This window comes from Puntigrus tetrazona, chromosome 6, assembly GCF_018831695.1.
Source record: "Puntigrus tetrazona isolate hp1 chromosome 6, ASM1883169v1, whole genome shotgun sequence".
Lineage (NCBI taxonomy): Eukaryota > Metazoa > Chordata > Actinopteri > Cypriniformes > Cyprinidae > Puntigrus > Puntigrus tetrazona.
This window is the reverse complement of record NC_056704.1, coordinates 13,985,860-14,003,995: the sequence shown is the minus strand read 5'-3', so window position 1 is coordinate 14,003,995 and position 18,136 is coordinate 13,985,860. Positions and strand designations below refer to the sequence as shown.

At 36.4% G+C, this 18,136-nt stretch overlaps 1 protein-coding gene across 1 annotated transcript in view; it reads left to right on the top strand.

The window, feature by feature from the left end:
• The window catches only part of lrrc7 (leucine rich repeat containing 7), a 54,117-nt gene extending 36,168 nt beyond the window's left edge, over nt 1–17,949 (top strand). The window contains 15 exon segments of the mRNA XM_043242271.1: nt 935–1,021; nt 2,846–2,960; nt 3,154–3,334; nt 4,901–5,238; nt 5,241–5,264; nt 5,267–5,497; nt 5,500–5,811; nt 5,814–6,509; nt 6,512–6,603; nt 7,730–7,879; nt 8,993–9,118; nt 11,021–11,251; nt 13,315–13,407; nt 14,250–14,324; nt 15,601–17,949. Coding sequence (XP_043098206.1) covers nt 935–1,021; nt 2,846–2,960; nt 3,154–3,334; nt 4,901–5,238; nt 5,241–5,264; nt 5,267–5,497; nt 5,500–5,811; nt 5,814–6,509; nt 6,512–6,603; nt 7,730–7,879; nt 8,993–9,118; nt 11,021–11,251; nt 13,315–13,407; nt 14,250–14,324; nt 15,601–15,708 — 2,859 coding nt within the window. The 3' untranslated portion in view covers nt 15,709–17,949.
• Nucleotides 17,950–18,136: the final 187 nt, after the last annotated feature.

The following is an 18,136-nucleotide window of genomic DNA, read 5'->3' as shown; positions in this document are numbered from 1 at the left end:
ATGAGGGATTTCAAAGTCAGTAAGTTTAAAACAGAAGGATGAGAGTGTGTAATGAAATTCAGGCAGTAGTTTCTTTTGTTTTTGAAGGCCTGGTATTTGCATCCTCGGTGTCTGAGTCAGTTCGGTTGCGTGTATGGAGAGTGATGAGTACAGTGCGGAGAGCGTTTGTTAAAGGTTAGCTGAACCTGCGGAGATAAAATACACAAAGATCACGTTTCATCTCTCGCAGCCAGCAACCGCCAGAGCCGCTGTGGTGTTGTTCAGGACACAGAATAACAACCGAGTCATTAACTTTGCCTATGAATATTAGGGGAGAGAGCTGTTGCAATTAGCAGAGAATGTCACAGTAACCTTGTAGTACGCTTTCGTGTTTTTAGTAACTCGCTTTAAAATATCATACAATTATTTATTTACTAGAAATCTAGACCCGCTGTGTTTTATATCCTGTAGCACCGCTAAGAATACAGCTGGAAATCTTTTAGCTTAACGCAAATAAAGGTCAGCGTGAAATGTCAAGAAGGAGCCATTAAAGGATCCTGTGTGAAAATATGAACTGAGTTCAGGAATGCTAAGATGATTCGAGTAAACCACAATGAATCTCAAGGAATTATGCAAACGCAGCTACATTCATAATTCATTCATCGACGCCAGGCTTTTTTCTATGCTTGCAGTAGCTCTTTGTTTAGAATAGCGTACAAGTGCATGGTGTACTGTGTTCATGGCGGCTTAGCCTCACACTGTTTCCCCCCATGGTCTCAGAGACCAGGCCAAACTGCGGAGCTACAAATATTCTTATTAATATCAGGGTTATCGGGACCTTGGGAGTACCAGTGCCATAAACCTCATGAATCTTACACATTCTTTTCTTTCTGACCACGAGAATCCATTTTTGTTTGTTTGTTTGTATATATGTATGTATGTTTGTTTTGCTTAGATTTCTTTACATCGCGTCGTTCCCAAGCCGCAACAGCCAGAGAATACGAGCCTGGCCGTTACTTCCTCTTCCTGTTTCTGCCTCATAGTAAGTGGCTGAGAGACAAGACAGCAGAAAATCAGCTGAACATATGGGGTGGCTCATTTCAACTGCCTTCAAAGCAAATTCGATTCATTTTCCAGACACCCCCATTGTGGTTGAAACATTTCTTAAATACTTGCATGGGTTTGTTTCATAATGAAGTAATGAAGTCGGTGTGTTCAAATACAGGGGCTAGATGGTCCCGGGACTCTGGGTAAGAGGAGACTGTCAGCAGCCTTTAAGTATCATTTAAATTTGTTGTTATGGTAAGAGAATTAAAATATATTAATAAATATTAAATATATTTCTTATATATTACTATATTCATTTGTAGTAATAAATACATATTATAGCTAACTACTACAAAGCTTTGTCAGCAGCATATACTATGAGGGTAATAGCACTAGTTACCATAGATAGCACTTTATTTCTGTGATTCGACACAATTTGAATACAAACAACATTTTTTGTCTCTTACCAGCAAACGCACTAAGGCTGCATTCGTGATAATCTAAAATTCAGTGAGGCAGTACCTTTTTGAAACATTTAAAAGAATATAAAATAAAAAAATTTAATTTTTTTTTTTTGATGATAAAGCTACATTTCCAGCAGCTTCATTGTCACACGGTCCTTCGAAATCATTCTAATATGCTGATTTTTTTATTATTATTATTTTACTATTGAAAACGGCTTTGCTGCTTACTTAGATTTTTTTTCAGAATTCTTTCATGAATATTGCTGCGTTCAAAACAACACCATCTAAAATATTAATTATAAATATTTTTATTTTAAATAAACATTACACATTTACTTTTATTAAAGCTGTATAATAATATGTATTTTTATTTTTAGAAAAAAATCTAGAAGAAATTTAGCTGCATTCGGTCGAAATGAAGTATCGTTTCTCCAGAAAAATATGAATAAATAATAATAAACAAATCCAAATATGCAGCGGTAGTATATAAGTGCTGTTTTGTTTCAAATATTGGGCTCCCAGAATCTTTAGTATCATTGAACACTGCGCAACATGCATCAAATGGCCCCCATGCTGAATTTTGTTCACAATTCATTTAATCCAAGTATGAAAGCATTAGCCTGCCGCATCAATTTAAACAGTCGTATTTATTTTGACCCGTCGTGAGGGAGCTACGCAGATGAAAGGCAGAGAGAAGGAGAGGCGTCTGTTCTGAGAGAATCTTCTGCTATGTGACTTTCCTCTTGCTCTGCTGCCGGTTGTGTGAGCCAGCCTGCTGATGTACAGTCAGGTCTGAGAGGTGTGAGTTTTGTCATAGACAGCTGTGAGAGAGCTGGAAGCTACTGATTTGCTCCTGGGGGATTTGACCAGACAAGCCAGGACAAGGCCTGTGAATCATAACAGTCTATATATTACTAATGATGAATCTCAACTTGATGTTGAGGTGTGAGATCACGCTCTGTTACTTCTAATATATTTCTCAGCTTCAGCTTTGTTTAACTTTGAGGTCATTTTGGGCCAGTGTTTGCATTTTAGAACCATGAAACCGTCACTGTAATATAAGAAAGGAATTGTTTAAGCATATTCAAATTAATCTCCATCTACAGTAAAATCTTTATAGAATCTAAACAGCTCGCAGAGGTATTTTATGTTTTCTTTAGCGGTTTTCAATACAGCTGGATGTTGATTTACATTCATTGCGACCTTAAAATAAACTATGCATTGCTCGATCTTGGTGTTTTTAAATGAAAGATTGTAATTTGTTTGCAGGAAACCACAACTCACTTCCCTTTGTGGTTTTTTTTTCATTCCTTTATATTATTAGTTCACTGCAAATTTGACACTTGTGTTTCCAGGACTCCATGGGAGGCTCCCCTAATGATATCCGAATTTCTGACATGCGGCCGACTTTGGTAGAGCCACCAATGTACAAACCAAAGGTTGTGTTACTGGGCAAGGAAAAAAAGGTTGGTAAGATGAAGAAGCCTGTGTAAGTCAGTTGCTTATCGATAAAAGTTTTTATTTAAAAATCCTTAATGCGATTGAACTGGAAAACGCTGGAAGTCAGCTGTTGTGAGAAGCATAATAATACGGAAATGCAGTCGCATTTAAACTGCTTTACGTTGTATATCTTAATATCTTCTTTTTTTTGTAATGCATTCAGAGTCCACCGATGAGTCTGAGCCGGACAAAATGCATTGTTTGAACAACAGCGGATCATCTGCCACTTATTCAGACTACTCACCCTCCCAGGGATCGTCTGGCTCCTCCAACCCACCTGGAAATGTCAGTAATCTGCAAACATCTGGGAAAGAGGGGCCAGCACAGACTCACTGGACCAACAGGTTGGCGAGAATTTAATCACTGCCACTATTCATTTATATGAACCAACAGACCATCTGTGCGCTCATATGACATGACAGTTGATCAAACTTTTAGGTGCCCAAAAACTGATATTGTCTCACTGGAATAGTCTTGCATTAATCATCTCTGGAAATAATCCCAATTTATTCAAGCCATTTGTAACCTGCATATTGTTTTCGTTACCTGTAAATATTAATGAACATTACATTTATTATTTGGTGCTCAGTGATATATTTGGTTGCAAATCTGCACCTTTTTTTATTAGACTGAGATTTTCATTTGAAATTTCATATTTTTATCCATTTTAATTACCAGTAAAATTGAAGACAGTTAAGTGAGCCTTATATGGACGTTTCTGTCTTTTATTTTGTATTTGGGTGATGCTATGACCTCACAATTTCTTTATGTCAAACTCACACAGCAGCTGAAATTTTACCTCTGTTGCTCACAATAAAAGCTTTATATAAAATTAGCACTGCTGAAAAACTTCAAATGATCACTCCTTCCACTGCCTGTTTTTCATAAGAGCTCTTTGAGAGATTTCTGTTTTGATAGCCTTGCAGAAGTGTTACATAGGCAAAATTTGATAAACATTGAAAATCTATCTGATGATGACGGCAGTCAACCACAGCAATATTTTTCTAGCCCTTTTCAGTTTAAACATAAATTAGACTATATTAAGAGAGTTGTAGGCCCATTTAAATTTAACGCTCAATATTTCATCTCCAACATTACATAAAGACATCAAGTAAAAAGATTTTGTAAGCATCAGCTAAAAATAAAGCAAAATTTACAGAGCAATGAGGTTCTGTCATGCGTGGTGATAAGCTTAATAAATGTGGGCTGTTCTTAAATGTTGCAGATTCAGTTGCAAGAAGGAATGAACAAGGAATTAGGAATTTTAAGTGTATTTTTATATTATTAAATTTATATTATAAGAGGCTTAATTGACCTTGACATGAGGGTCTAGAGAGGCTTAATATTACAATTTAAAAAACGGGTTTCTATTTTAACATTAAGAGATTGTGATACTGTGGTAACTGATACTTTTTTAGGATTCTTTGATGAATAAAAAGTTAAATAAATGCTGGTCTGCTGGAAAATATTAAATATTTTCTAGCTATATAAATCTTTGCTATCATTTATCAATTTAACACATCCTTGCTGAATAAAAGTAATTTTTTATCAAAAATAAAAATACTGACCCCAAATGGTAGTGTAAACTCCTTAAAAAAAAAAAAAACATTTAAATTGTTCTGGTCCCAAATTTGTCACTGTAGTATATATATATATATATATATATATATATATATATATATATATATATATATATATATATATATATATATAATATTCAAATCATTACATTTAATGGATTACATTTTTTTACATCAATTCATATATTTAGACAAAAAATGAACACCACATCATTGTCTTTGTTAGAATTTTATGATATTGAATATTCTTGCCATATCAGTTTTCACTTGCCAAATCCTTTTCATATTCACTGATAAAATCTCAAGTATTTTGTCTGAATGCTTCAACAGGCTGGCTCAGTCTTTTCCAAAGCCCATTGAAAGCAAGCCCCTTCTGAGCCAGAGGGAAACACCTCCATCCAGCACGCTGCAGCAGCGAGGTGAGAGGCGGCCACTGAGCGACACCTTTGACAGCTGGAACAACGCCCCCCACTACGATAACACAGGGTTTGTCGCAGAGGAGACGCCTCTTGACACTCCGAGCAGCAGCGCTGGAAACCCCATGCTAGGCTCAAAGCCCCGGAGTGCCTCGATGGCGCATGGCCGACGGCCTCTCATGAGACAAGAGCGCATTGTGGGAGTCCCTCTAGAGCTCGATCAGTCGCAGCTCACGTTCCACACTGTTCGCACCACCCTGAAACTGAAGTGCCTGCTCCTCTAACCCCTGGCAGAACTGGACGAGGACTCCCAGTCCCTTCGAGGACAGGACAGCTTTCCCTTCAAAGTTGGAAATTACTCCAGCCAACAGCCCCAATCCTGATCGCAAGGACTTTGAACAGGAGATGGGGGAACTACCCGGCACTTTTCCCTCAACTAGAGCCTGGGGTTTCTGGACTCTACGGACTCAGGGGACGGGACGAGGTCATCCCAACATTTCTGCGCATATCCAGGGCGAAAAGAACCAAACAAAGTAGGCACTATGGTCATCAGCAAGAGTTCTGAAAGACTTTCCCCAATGATGAAGGAGGTAAAAGCGAAATTCAAGAAATCACAGAGCATAGATGAAATCGATATGGGGTCGTATAAGGTTTACAGCATTCCCTTGGACAGCTACAGTTCTAGCATAGAAAACCAGGGAAGTGTTGATAGAGCGGACCTACCTGTACCTCTAGAACAGAGCATGTCCAGGAGCCAATCTGCTCCAATGCTGGACGACGATCTGGATGGCTTTGGTTCGAAAATCTCTCAGCAACAGAAGCCAGCCATCCCAAAAAAGTTTACCATTTTGACCAAAGCTTCAACCCACAAGGAGCCATGGATGTTATGAAAGCGGAGAGGAGAGTTCCTCCACCGTTCCCTAATGCCCCTGAATACGTGAACCAACCTGGGAAGACGTTGCCAAAGGAACTTGTGAGCCCGAGAGGCTACCGAGGCTATCCACCAATGGAACAGATGTTTTCATTTGCTCAGACTGCAGTCACCGATGACGCCATCAATCAACAGCTCTCGGTCCAGCCCCAGCGCTCCAGGCCGGGCTTTCTGAGGCGCGCTGACTCTCTGGTAAGTTCGACTGAGATGGCGCTGTTCCGCAGAGTAGCTGAAAGCCAAGAACTGCAGCTGGCGGAGCACTACAACAGGTCTCAACAGAGCATGCTCGATCAACAGAACAGCTTGGCTACCATCACTGACGCCCAATTCCATAAGAGGAACGGTAGGTATGACGAAGACTACTCGTCTTATCAAGAACCCAAAAAGCCCATCATGGGTTACCCCACCAAGAGTCTGACGCAACGTCGCCCCCTGTCTGCACGGAGCTACAGCACAGAGACATATGGGGCATCTCAGGCAAGGCCAGTGTCTGCCCGACCCACCATGGCTGCGCTGCTGGAGAAATTGCCTTCAGATTACAATCTTAGTACGTGCACTGAGAAGAGCCCTGAAACTGACATGAAGATGAGACCTATCCTCAGAAACAAGAGGACCCCACCTCCAAAATGCCAGTAGATTGGAGACAGCAGCTGCTTAGACATATTGAAGCAAAGAGGCTAGACCGGGTGAGTAAGCTAGCTTTGCTTTTTGTTCTTCAACGTGTTTGTTACCTGTAAACTCTTGAAATCATTATTTGGTTCTTTTATTCCGTCTTTATTTAGTCTTGTATAATTGTTGATATCTCAATAACCAATGTTCTCAATATTTTATAGAATTATATGTTTGGAGTACACACAGTTTACATGAAGGCTTTTAGACACATGAATAGTGGGGTGAATCTCATGTGACCTATCAAGAAATGTCAGGGACATAATTTACCCCAAATCAAAAGAAAATAAAAGAGAATTATATTCTGCCTGAAGAATTTTTTTTCTTAGGACCAATAAAATGTTTTGCTTTTTAATTATATATTCCCATTTTTAAAATCAATGTGATTAATAAAAGTATAAAGGTTTTGTTTACATAATATATGCGTGTGTACCATGTATATTGATTATGTATATATAAATACACACCCATGCATTTCAGAAAAATCTGTAAAAATATTTATATATAAATTATATTAATATAAACATAGACATGTGAATATTTTCTAAATATAGTGTGTATTATATATACATAATAAATATATAAACAGTAAACACACGAACAAAAACTTTTAATCGTTTGACAGCACTGATTTTTTATTTTTTTTTTACATTAAAGTAATTTTTACTTTATTACACTAATTTAAATTGCTTTTACGGTACCAAATAATGATGGAGGAAAACTCACTGACCTGAAAAGTAACAGTCACATTGCCAGAAATCCTTCGATTCTTTTGTGCAAAATATAACCGATTTCTTTTCTCTTTTTTATTGGGGTGGAATCTGACCCTGCCATTTCTTTCCTGAGATTCACCCAGTTACATGCCTTTGTTTCTGTGTAAGTGGATTACAGTACTACAGCATACTTCATTGTTCACGTAATTTAGTCCTACACTGCTGCTATTAATATTCTGTAAGTGTAACCGCTGTGTATCACTAATGTGTCACGTGGGCAGTAATGACGTTCTGTTGTTGTTCTGTTTGTCAAGCTTACTCACTCTGTTACAGCAATGTGCAGTCCAGTGTATCCCCAGCCACAGCCTTTTGACCTTTCTGTGTGGCACACCCATTCACTCATGTCATGTGGTTGTTTCCCTCCAATCAGAGCGCTGTCCTTAAGCACAACACAGTAAACTTCGGCATGCTGTACTCTGGAGGCTATGCTGCACCGCATGCCAGCAGAAGCATGACAATAAACTTTTACAATAACACAAAGCATGAAAACCAAACAACTCAGTGGCTACCTCTACCAAATGTGAGTATGAAGCAACTTCAGCCCCAGTTTCAGCATGAGGAAGTAAAACGTACTTGAACATAACGTCTCCTACCAAGACTTTCTTTTTAGACCTCTCTTTCGAGCAGCTCCTGCTTTAACTTCTAAAACAGTGGTAATATAAATAATTCTGGAACATTTTTGTGTACACTACAATAGACCATCTAACACATTTCACAGTTTAACACTAATCTAACACTTCCAGGCAAGACACTGTCTCTCACTGTGATGTTAAACATATATAGGTGTTTTCTGTTGCATGTGCTCAGTCTTTGTGTTTGGTCTTCTGTCTTTAACTCACAGAACAAAGCAATCTGTGACCGATAGCAGAAATATGTTTATGAAAGGCCTTCTTGGTGCTTATTAAATGACACCAAATATCAAACTTTATCAGTCACTTTGAATTCACTAAAAATTATTAATATCTGTGTGCACTGTTCACTAACCTCTATTTACTTGCATACTTGAATATTGTAAGAGAATAAAGCACAGTGCGCTACACAAACTCGAGTCCAACCAGGTGTTGAACACCATGATTATTTATTCCTTTTATTGCAAACATGCCTTTTCGTAAATTAGTTTTTAGCTGTTTTTAATAAGCTCAATATTTATTTGATGCAATTAACAGCAATAGATATTCTGCAGAATTGTTATTACAAGAGCATCTGTCTTCACCAAATAATGATCATATATTGGAAGGTCTTTTTAACTAGACGTACATGCAGATGTTAAAATATTTTAATATCAATGGAAGTTAATCAGCTACATTAATACTATAAAACGAAAGAAAACACACAAGCTTAGTCATTTTAAAAGCATTATTCATTCTTGAATATTGTGAAATTGTACTAAATTAATTTTCGAAATCTAATTGTTTAGAATAATGCATTAAGGATATAATTTATAATATAATAACTATAATAATAATAATTTGCTGTGATGCAATGAATTGCAATGAACAATGCTAAAAGCCAGTTCACAAAAAAGAGTCAAGGTATTTGGGAAATTTACCATGCCAAATTCATTTTGTAAAAGCAGTGTCTTTCTAGAGCAGTGTCTTGAATTCTGCTTGCTGACAGCACTATATCCTTTCAGACACCTTCACAACAGAGCAATATTTTAGATAATGGACAAGAGGTGGTTTCCCCAAGTAGCCAGTGGGCCCCGTATTCACTGGGAAGAAGAGACGTGCCACCAGAGAACATGAATGTCATCAAAAAGGTATTGATCACAATTTTTTTTTTTCGATACAGGATGTTCTAAGGCTGGCCAGTAAACTCAATATATTCATTATAAGTGTATTTAATATGTTATTTTTTGGTCATTAAGTTTCCTAAAGACCACATCTTTTTTTTGTTTCAGTGAATTCATGAATCATTTATTCAGTGATTGGCAGAAAAGTTATCACTGAAGTGTTTGATGTATTATATATGTTGTTCTAGTAAAAATAAATAATAATAAAAAAATGGGGCATGTAAAATATTTTTAAAAGGTAATATATATATATATATATATATATATATATATATATATATATATATATTTTTTTTTTTTAAATGTAGTTTTTTGTTGTTGTTTTTGAGAGAAAATAGTGGGTCCTCTTAACCATAACTCCTAAAAGCCCTGGAGACACCAAGGCAGAACACTGTATAACAATAGTTATCTCTCTTTCAGTTAGTTGGGAACGCTCAAAATAAATGATGGCATTCTGCTTTGCTTAGCCACACGTCAGTATAAAGTTACTGTGCCAGCTTGGAGTTATAATGTGCTCCGCTTTTGTTTTACTGTCTATTAAAATCTTAAAGTACAAGGTAACTTGTCTACTTTTATACATAAAGCTGTCGCTTCTAGTGTGACACGTGTGGACGGACTGCCTGTCAGAATGCTGTGACATGATTAATCATAAAATCAGTACTAACAGTTCACAATTAAATCCATATCCTACCTTTTCTTGTAACCCGATAAATACAAAGCATAGTGATGAACATCACCATCAGTGTTTAATCCACAAGCACTCAGAGCATCATTTCTGCTTGCTATTCTTTTTTACGTTACTGAGCATAGCAAATAAAATGTTTGCGAAACTGTATCCATTCATGTTTAACTTTTAGTCTGCTTGTTATGGTCAAATTGTTGTTATTTTTTTATTAATAGGCTACAGTCACATTTCTGTATACAATGGCCTAGATGAGACAGTATGATTTTATACAGGTGTTTCTTTAACAAATTTGTAAATGGTGATCAGCAACAGATACTGATAATAACTGACCTATAAATAATTTGGCTGGAGAAATAAAAAAACATTAAGCGAATTAAGGTCTTTTGCCTTTATAGGGCAGAACACTTCCGTTCGCAAGGATGCATTAACTTAATCAGATCAGTTATTTACATTTTTTGTAACCTTTTCTATAAAATATTAAGCAGCAAAACCATTTTCAACAACTATAAAAAGAAATGATTCAGTAAAATTGTATTTAAGGAATAATAATCCTGCAAAATCTCTCTACCTGGTCTCAAATAATAAGATGAATTGTCAGCAATAATGCTAAAACTTTCTCCCCCTAAAATGATCCTGTTTTTTTGTTTCATTTTTTTTCCCCTCCATAAGCGGTGCCTGGACTAAAATGATTCATTGCATTAGTCTGGATCTCATTATAGTTTTATTATTTCCACAATGCGTTTTCTAGAGAGACACCCACGTGTCTCTAAGTATTAAATCCCTGTCATGTTCTACTCTTTAGTTTCCTCTGGCTTAACCTGTTCTCTGTGAGATAGACATCTCTGTTATATCGTGATTGCCATGTTAATTTTTTCAAATGCCAGGGTTAATTACTACCTGCTGTCGTGATTCATTTCACAACGCATGTTCTCGCTCGGTCTCCTTAGCAACCTCAGTCTATCGGTGAATGTCTTTAGGTTGTCGCTCAATATTGTGGAACATTTTGCTTCTGCTGACACATTTAAGTGTTATGAAGAAAAGCCTAATTAAATTAATACATCAAATAGGGAAATCAAAATGTCTGCCTGTGCAGCTCATACTCGTCTCTGCGCCTGTGATATGAAGGAGCTTGCCGTTTATACGAAGTCAGCGTCATTAAAGTTTTGCCTAATGTTTGCCCACAGCCTGGCGTTCACAATCCCCATCAACAACAGACTATGATGATAACCTCAGCCAACCCTCCCCACCGGACGGCCCGCGACCAGCAGTATGAGGGGGCCATCAACAAGGTGTCCATCCAGCAGTACCAGTCGCCTCTGCCCATGCCCATCACCACCACCAGCCCCCGGCCTCAGAGCGCCCGCTGCTTCATCCAGACTAAAGGCCAGAAGAGTATGGACGGCTTTCCAGAGCAGGTACAGGTCATCTCTCAGAATAAATTCAAATCAAATGCCAAGAAATGGACAGTTGCAAATGGATTCAATAAAAGACCAACTGAGGGTCTTCAACAAAGACCCGACACCCTTAGTCATGTCCGATACGTCACACGTCACGTTCTTGCGCAGTGAAAAATACATTTTGGAGCAAAGAGAAAACAGACGGCAATATCTTGGTTATTTCTGGTATGAAACAAAGTTTTAGTTTAAAAATGAGGTAATTTGTGACAATATAAAATACCATTTGTGTGGCTCTTTAATGTGTCATGACAGATCGTGACCGTAGCGCCTCAGTTCAAGCTGCATATGAACCGATAATCTTTTTATATTTACGAAAATAAACATAAATGAACATTAGAAGCATAGGTGGAGCGTTTAAGGCTGGGCAAGGCTGAAAGCAACTGGGGATTGAGGCAAAAATGCCTCCAATTTGGAAAAATATGCCCCTTTACAATTCAACTAAATCTATTACAGATGTCACGTATAAAGTGAAAATTAAATGAAGAGAGTCAGTTGTGGCATTAAATGAAGATCTGCTAATGATGCATCAAATTTAGCTTCTTCTTTTTTTACAGTGCATTATAAACACACATGATTCCATTTAGTTTATGAATGCAGTGGCCAATCAGAGGCAGAGATGAGTTACGTTAACGAGTTTTGTTAAGTGCACGCACTGACTGATTTCTGAGCTCCCACAAAGTATGCTATTACAAGCAACAAAGTGGAAATGTACGTACGAATAAGATCCATTTGACATTGTAGGCAGCTTTATTTAAACTTTTTTTTAAACTCAGGCTAGGCTGAAGTCAGTCATGTTCTTGGATCATGTAAATACTCTTTGCTTTTTATGTGCCGTTTAAATAAATATGGAAATGAAAGCTATTTCGAATGAGCAACTTACAATGTTTTTATTAAATGACAGTCACATTATATACAAATTCAATCGTATTAAAAATATTTTGTGACATGGCATCCATATCTGGTACGTATAAAAGCCTTTATGATGTTTAACACTAAATGTTAGCCTTACCCTGGAGTCGGTTCACCCTCCACCTATGATCAGAAGTGTTTTTTTCAGCTTTGGAAAGACACCAATAAGCACAATTTTCAAGTTTAAATCCACCAAAATTAATCTCTGTCTGGTTTGTTTGATGGACATAATGGCAGACTGAGCATTATGATTGGTCGGCTCGCCTGTCAGTCAGGCTCCCTGTGAAGGGTGAATTAAGATTTATGTTGCAATCATGAAATGTGAATTCAATGTCTCCTTGTTCTTCAAATATTCAGAGGGTTGGTAACTCTGAATCTCTCTAAGGCTGTATCTACTGTCATCTGGGTTTTTCGTTTCAAAATATCGTGTCCACACTAGCGTTTCCCAAAAAATCCAGTGTGTTGCTTGTACACACTGGAACATCAGAAAGATCATCTCACTGTGCACATGTAAATCATAAAAAAAAAAAAAAACTCACTAAAATGATACAGGCAGTTCTCACACTGTTGTTCTGACAAAATCAGGTCAAACTCAAAATCGCAATATTAACTATATATGATAAAATCTTAAAATCTAATTTGTGGAAGCCCTTTTCTGCCACAGGATTAATAAAATGGTAATTGTATCTTAAAATTCTAAGTTGATATCTCAATTCTGTTTTGTTTCTATTTGTCATGAAATAAAAAAAGGTAACTGGCTTTTTATCTCAATTCTTACGATTTGCTGACTTTTTTTTTCAGAATTGTGAGTTAATATTATTGGCTGTTTATTAGTATTTTTTCAAGCACATACTGTGTAACAAGCAGCAAATTAATGTATTGATGCAAAAGTGATCATTAGTGGTTTGTTAATGATGAGACTCAGACCTTAAAAAAAAGCGTGCCCTAATTCAGAGATAAAAATTTGCAATTACCTTTTGTAGCAATGCTTATATAACCATCGATATCTACGAGTACAGTATGTGCCGATAAGATACAAAACGCAGATAAAGAGATGCGTCCATGAGAAAATGTAGCCTTAAATCTGAAATTCTGTTTTATGTTGTTGACAGCTCTGTGTGAGAATAGAGAAGAACCCTGGCCTTGGTTTCAGCATCTCAGGGGGAATCAGTGGACAGGGGAACCCCTTCAAGCCCTCGGACATGGTAAGACCATTTCACTCTCGTTTTTAAAGGACAGAGCGTAATGTAATATGTTAATTTCAGCATTTAATTCTCAGAAATCGCATTAAAACGATGCTTTATATAGAACAAAATCAAAGCCATCTCTCTTCAGTTAGTAAAGTGTGTCTCTCAGTAGTGTTACCATGGAAACATGCGCTACTGCAATGCACAACCTTGCACACCAGCTGACTGCATTACCTTTTAACCTTTTCATGTCTTGGCAACATTTGGCGATAGTTAAAACAAAAGTATTTCGTGACCGAAGCACATGAATAAGCCCAAGTTTCCAATTCTCGTGTAGCTGTGTGTTAGCAATGTGTATTCATATCATACTGTGTTTAGATTTGCATGAAAAAAAATGTCATTCTTTTTTTCAGCATAGCATTAGGACCGCTTGCGTTGTGTATTGTTGCTTTGGGGTTCTTCTAACAAGCCGAATCCCTGTGAGCCCTGAAGAAATGATGTAATGTTTGGTGGACTCTCAACATGTGGCGCCAATAATAAGACTTGATATGTGTTGACATGGCGCATACTGATGGGTCCCACATGTAATTTTAATCTTTATGCTTTATAATCTCTGCCTTGATTCCAGCACAAAAACAATGTCACCAGCAAATGCTCTAAAATAAACATTTGTCTTTCAGTTTACTTGTAAAAGCTAATACTTTCATATATTAAAAAGGTAATTCTTTTGTACATCGCCTCTGAATTAATTAGAAAAAAAAGAGAGAGGAACAAGAAAATCTAAATCCAGATTAAAAGGCAAAGATTCTAAACCATAGTCACCATGTGGTTCCTAACCTCATATCACTTTTGACTTATAGGGTATCTTTGTTACTAGGGTACAGCCTGATGGACCTGCCTCCAACGTTCTTCGACCAGGGGACAAAATTCTGAAGGTAACACTGTTCTCCATCACATTGTCCCACAAGTTGCGACAATGCATCTTCCGCCACACTGCCAGTGGAGGGCTTTGCATGTGGCATTAAATGTCCAGTGTGTATGTGTGTATGTGTGTGCGTGTGTGTGTTTGTGTTTCAAACAAGTGAGCATGGACCTCTGTTGTTATGTCTGACCAACTTTGACTTTTGATATTATTACTATTATTATTAAATGTATTATTACTAAAATCATTATAACATGCTGATTTGGTTCTTAGGTAGGCTTTCTTTGTAACACTTTATAGTAAGTTTTCATGTCTTAACATTATTAATGTTAATCGATATTAGATAACTTCAGCATTTACTAATACATGTTTAAATTCAGATTTACTTATATTAGGTAGCATGAATTAATGCACCGTGAACTAGCATGAACAATGAAATGCATTTTACTATTTAACAATGATTACGTGTAAATATATTGCCCATTATTAGCTAATGCAACAAGTGTTAACAATTTCTTATAATTAGCGTTGAAAACAGTAATGTTGCTTAGTATTTGTATAAATTAGAAAGTTCTATATTTTATAGAAAGTTCAAAAGAATAGCTTTTAAAACACTTTAAATATCCTTACTGAATTCATTTGAATTTACAATAAATCTTACTGAATTCTAGTAATCCTTTTGAATCGTGATACGTATAAATATACTTAGAGTATATAAAATGTAGTATTCATTTTATGCAGAACATTACAAATGCAATCCAATCATCATCCAAACCTAAAAAAAAATTGCTGTTCAGATAGTCTCCGTCTACATATTTAGCCAAAAGCTAAAAGTCTGGTATTGCTGCCTTTCTCATACAGAGGCGATCCAGCCTCTGTGTGCCTAAATAACTTCACAGGAAGTTATTGGGTTGTCTCTGGTTTTGTGTGTTGCTGTCAGTGTTCGCCACTAGAATGGCCTGCAGAAAGCAGCTCCTTCTCTTTCCACAGATCCAGAGTGTCTAAAGACCAGCTTCTTTCCACCTTCTCTCCTTTTACAGCATGATCTCCCGTGTGCATCTCTCTCTCTCTCTCTCTCTCTCTTTTTCTCTCCCTCACAGTGTATATATATATCTCTTTATCCTCTCTGAGCTAGGCCTGTTCCCAGCCCTCCTGTGCTGCCGTGCCTGTTCCTGCCCCCTCCTCCTCCCTCCATCCCTCCCTCCTTCCCTCCTTCCATCCCTCCCTCCTTTCTTCCACGCCTCTCCCGGTTCATTTTGTTTACCATGTACTTCATTCTTGCATTGCAGGCCAACGGACATAGTTTCTTACACATGGAGCATGAAACTGCAGTGTCTCTTCTGAAGAATTTCCCGAAAACTGTGGACTTGGTAATCTTAAGGGAGAGCACAACATAAATATTTTTATAGCTTAAAGACTTCTCACCCAGATGGAACACAGGAACTTGTACATCTTCTTTTTATCTAGGAACAATTTTGCCAATTGCTGGACCAATGGCAAATTCCAGTGCCAAATGTACACTAGAGGACATATATAATAACGTTACATATGGCTTACACATTCTACACGAACATACATTGGTTGAAATCTTTGGTTGATGTTGCTGATATTCTTCTTTATCTCAGCCTGTGGCTGTAAGTGGGTGCATTTTTTCCTGCTTATTTATATGGCGTATTATTTTGTACCTATTTTTCCTAGCAGCTTTTCGGTTTAATCTCGGAGCATGAAAGCACATCTGCTTTTAAGGACATTTACCCACCATAACACTGCCTCAACTTTGTAAATGCCTTGTGTAAATATATACATTTACAACTCAAATGTGATAAGAGCGTAGAATGTGAATGAAAGACACATTGATGATTTTCTAACACATCAATGAGTTTTTGTAACAACTTAGAAGAGACATCTTTCTCACAAAAACGACAATTTAGGGAAATCGAAAAGTCCCCTTTTAATCTTGATAGATCCTAACCTTCTGTATTTGCACAAATCAAATGACAGAAATGAATCCCTAAGCAATATTTCTTCCATTTGTGTGGCTTTCCTGCAGCACCCTCTATTGGTATTCATGGATTTTCCCTAGCCCTGATCAGGGTGGGTTTTGTTCAGTTGCTAAGTAATGTGAATGTACATTTCCATGTTTTTTTCTTTTTTTGTTTTTTCGTTTCCGTTTTTTAATTCCCACGTACCTTTGTTGGCTGCCAGGAAAATTCATACACACGTGGCAGTTTATTGGCAACGCGGTTTTCTATATAAACATGTACTTTCATATCGCGTACTACGGTTTAAGTGAGGAAAAAAAGGGCAAAAAAAGCTTAATTCAAGTTGCTTTGTTGTTGTTACGCTGCTTTAAGGTTTTTAAATATTTTTTTAACAAAATAAAGGGAATTCCTGTCATAATAAAACGGACTAGATACAGTGTACACATGTAAGGCTTTACTGATTAGAGCATGCTTTCACTCTTAAACTTGTTTTATTATGATGCTTATTAGGGGTCAATGTGTTTTGGACAAAGCATTTTTACATAACCATTGTTTTACATCTCTTTTGGCCTTTTTTATTTTTTTTCCTTTTTTATTTATTTATTTATTTATTTTTAAATCCGTCATTGTGACAAACAGTGCCATAATATCCCTAAAAAAAAATCTAAAACAAACCCTGGGCATGTTTCAAATGTTGCTAAAAATGTAGCATTTAGAAGGAGTTATGAGCCGAAATGCATTCAGAAAGACCCCGACACAACACCCACTGCATTTAGCTTCAGAGAAATATCGTTGATTATTAAATAAAGATTATTATGGATGATGCAATTAATTGTTCAAATACTATTGTGAAAGAACATTTGATAATGATTATTTTTACTAAATGTTTTCAAATAATGGTTTCTAATATATTGATATAATTAGCTATGCTCAAATTGTTAAATTTTATAAAGAACAAAACCAATGTATGGACAGAGAGTTAGATTGCGAGGGAAGGAAACACTAGAAACAAATATGTACAATTCTTTCTAAAGTAATTGTGAATTTGTGTCATAAACATATATATGTATATGAATATACAAATGGTCATTTTTGTATGTGTTTAAAGACCTATTGAATATAAAAGGTAATATATGGTACTATTCAGTCTAATTGCAGTATTGATGTAAATAACTATGAATGGAGACATTTAAATAATTTATTCCAATAGATTGTGAATGTACTTAAAGCTTTCTGCAGTATTAAGACTTACTGAACTTGAATGCCGTTTCATTTTTGTGCAAAAAGTAATTATATCTAGAAGAAATTATTCAATTTAGTTCAAAAGAATTAGTGACAATTTATCATATCATTTATTTGCACATGCAAGTTTACTCCTTCCAATTTTTTTCTGTATTACCGCAAATATGTAATCGATGACATATATTCTGTGTCTAGAATGCATTTTGCAGATGATATATGTACATATTTAAAATCAATTTTAGTTAAAAAAAATTAAAATGACAAACCTGTATAAAAAGGAGAAGAAAGTCCAATGCTGTTCAGCAAATATTGGAGCCATTTTCGGCTTTGGAGTACAGATTTTTTTCAGTATCTAAGAGGTGTTTTGAATAATGTATCTTTATTGTACAAATAATAAAAATGTCACTATTGTTACTACTGGTCATTCTGTGGTCCTTTACAGCCGATAAAAAATGGAAAATATAACCATTCACACTGAAAAGCAATTTTAAAATGTAAAACTTCAACACCAACATTTTTTTGGTTCATTTGTTTGACAGAAGTCTTAACTTCATTTCGACGCATGCGTTTCTTTATAATAGTCTGGAAGGACTTTACGATG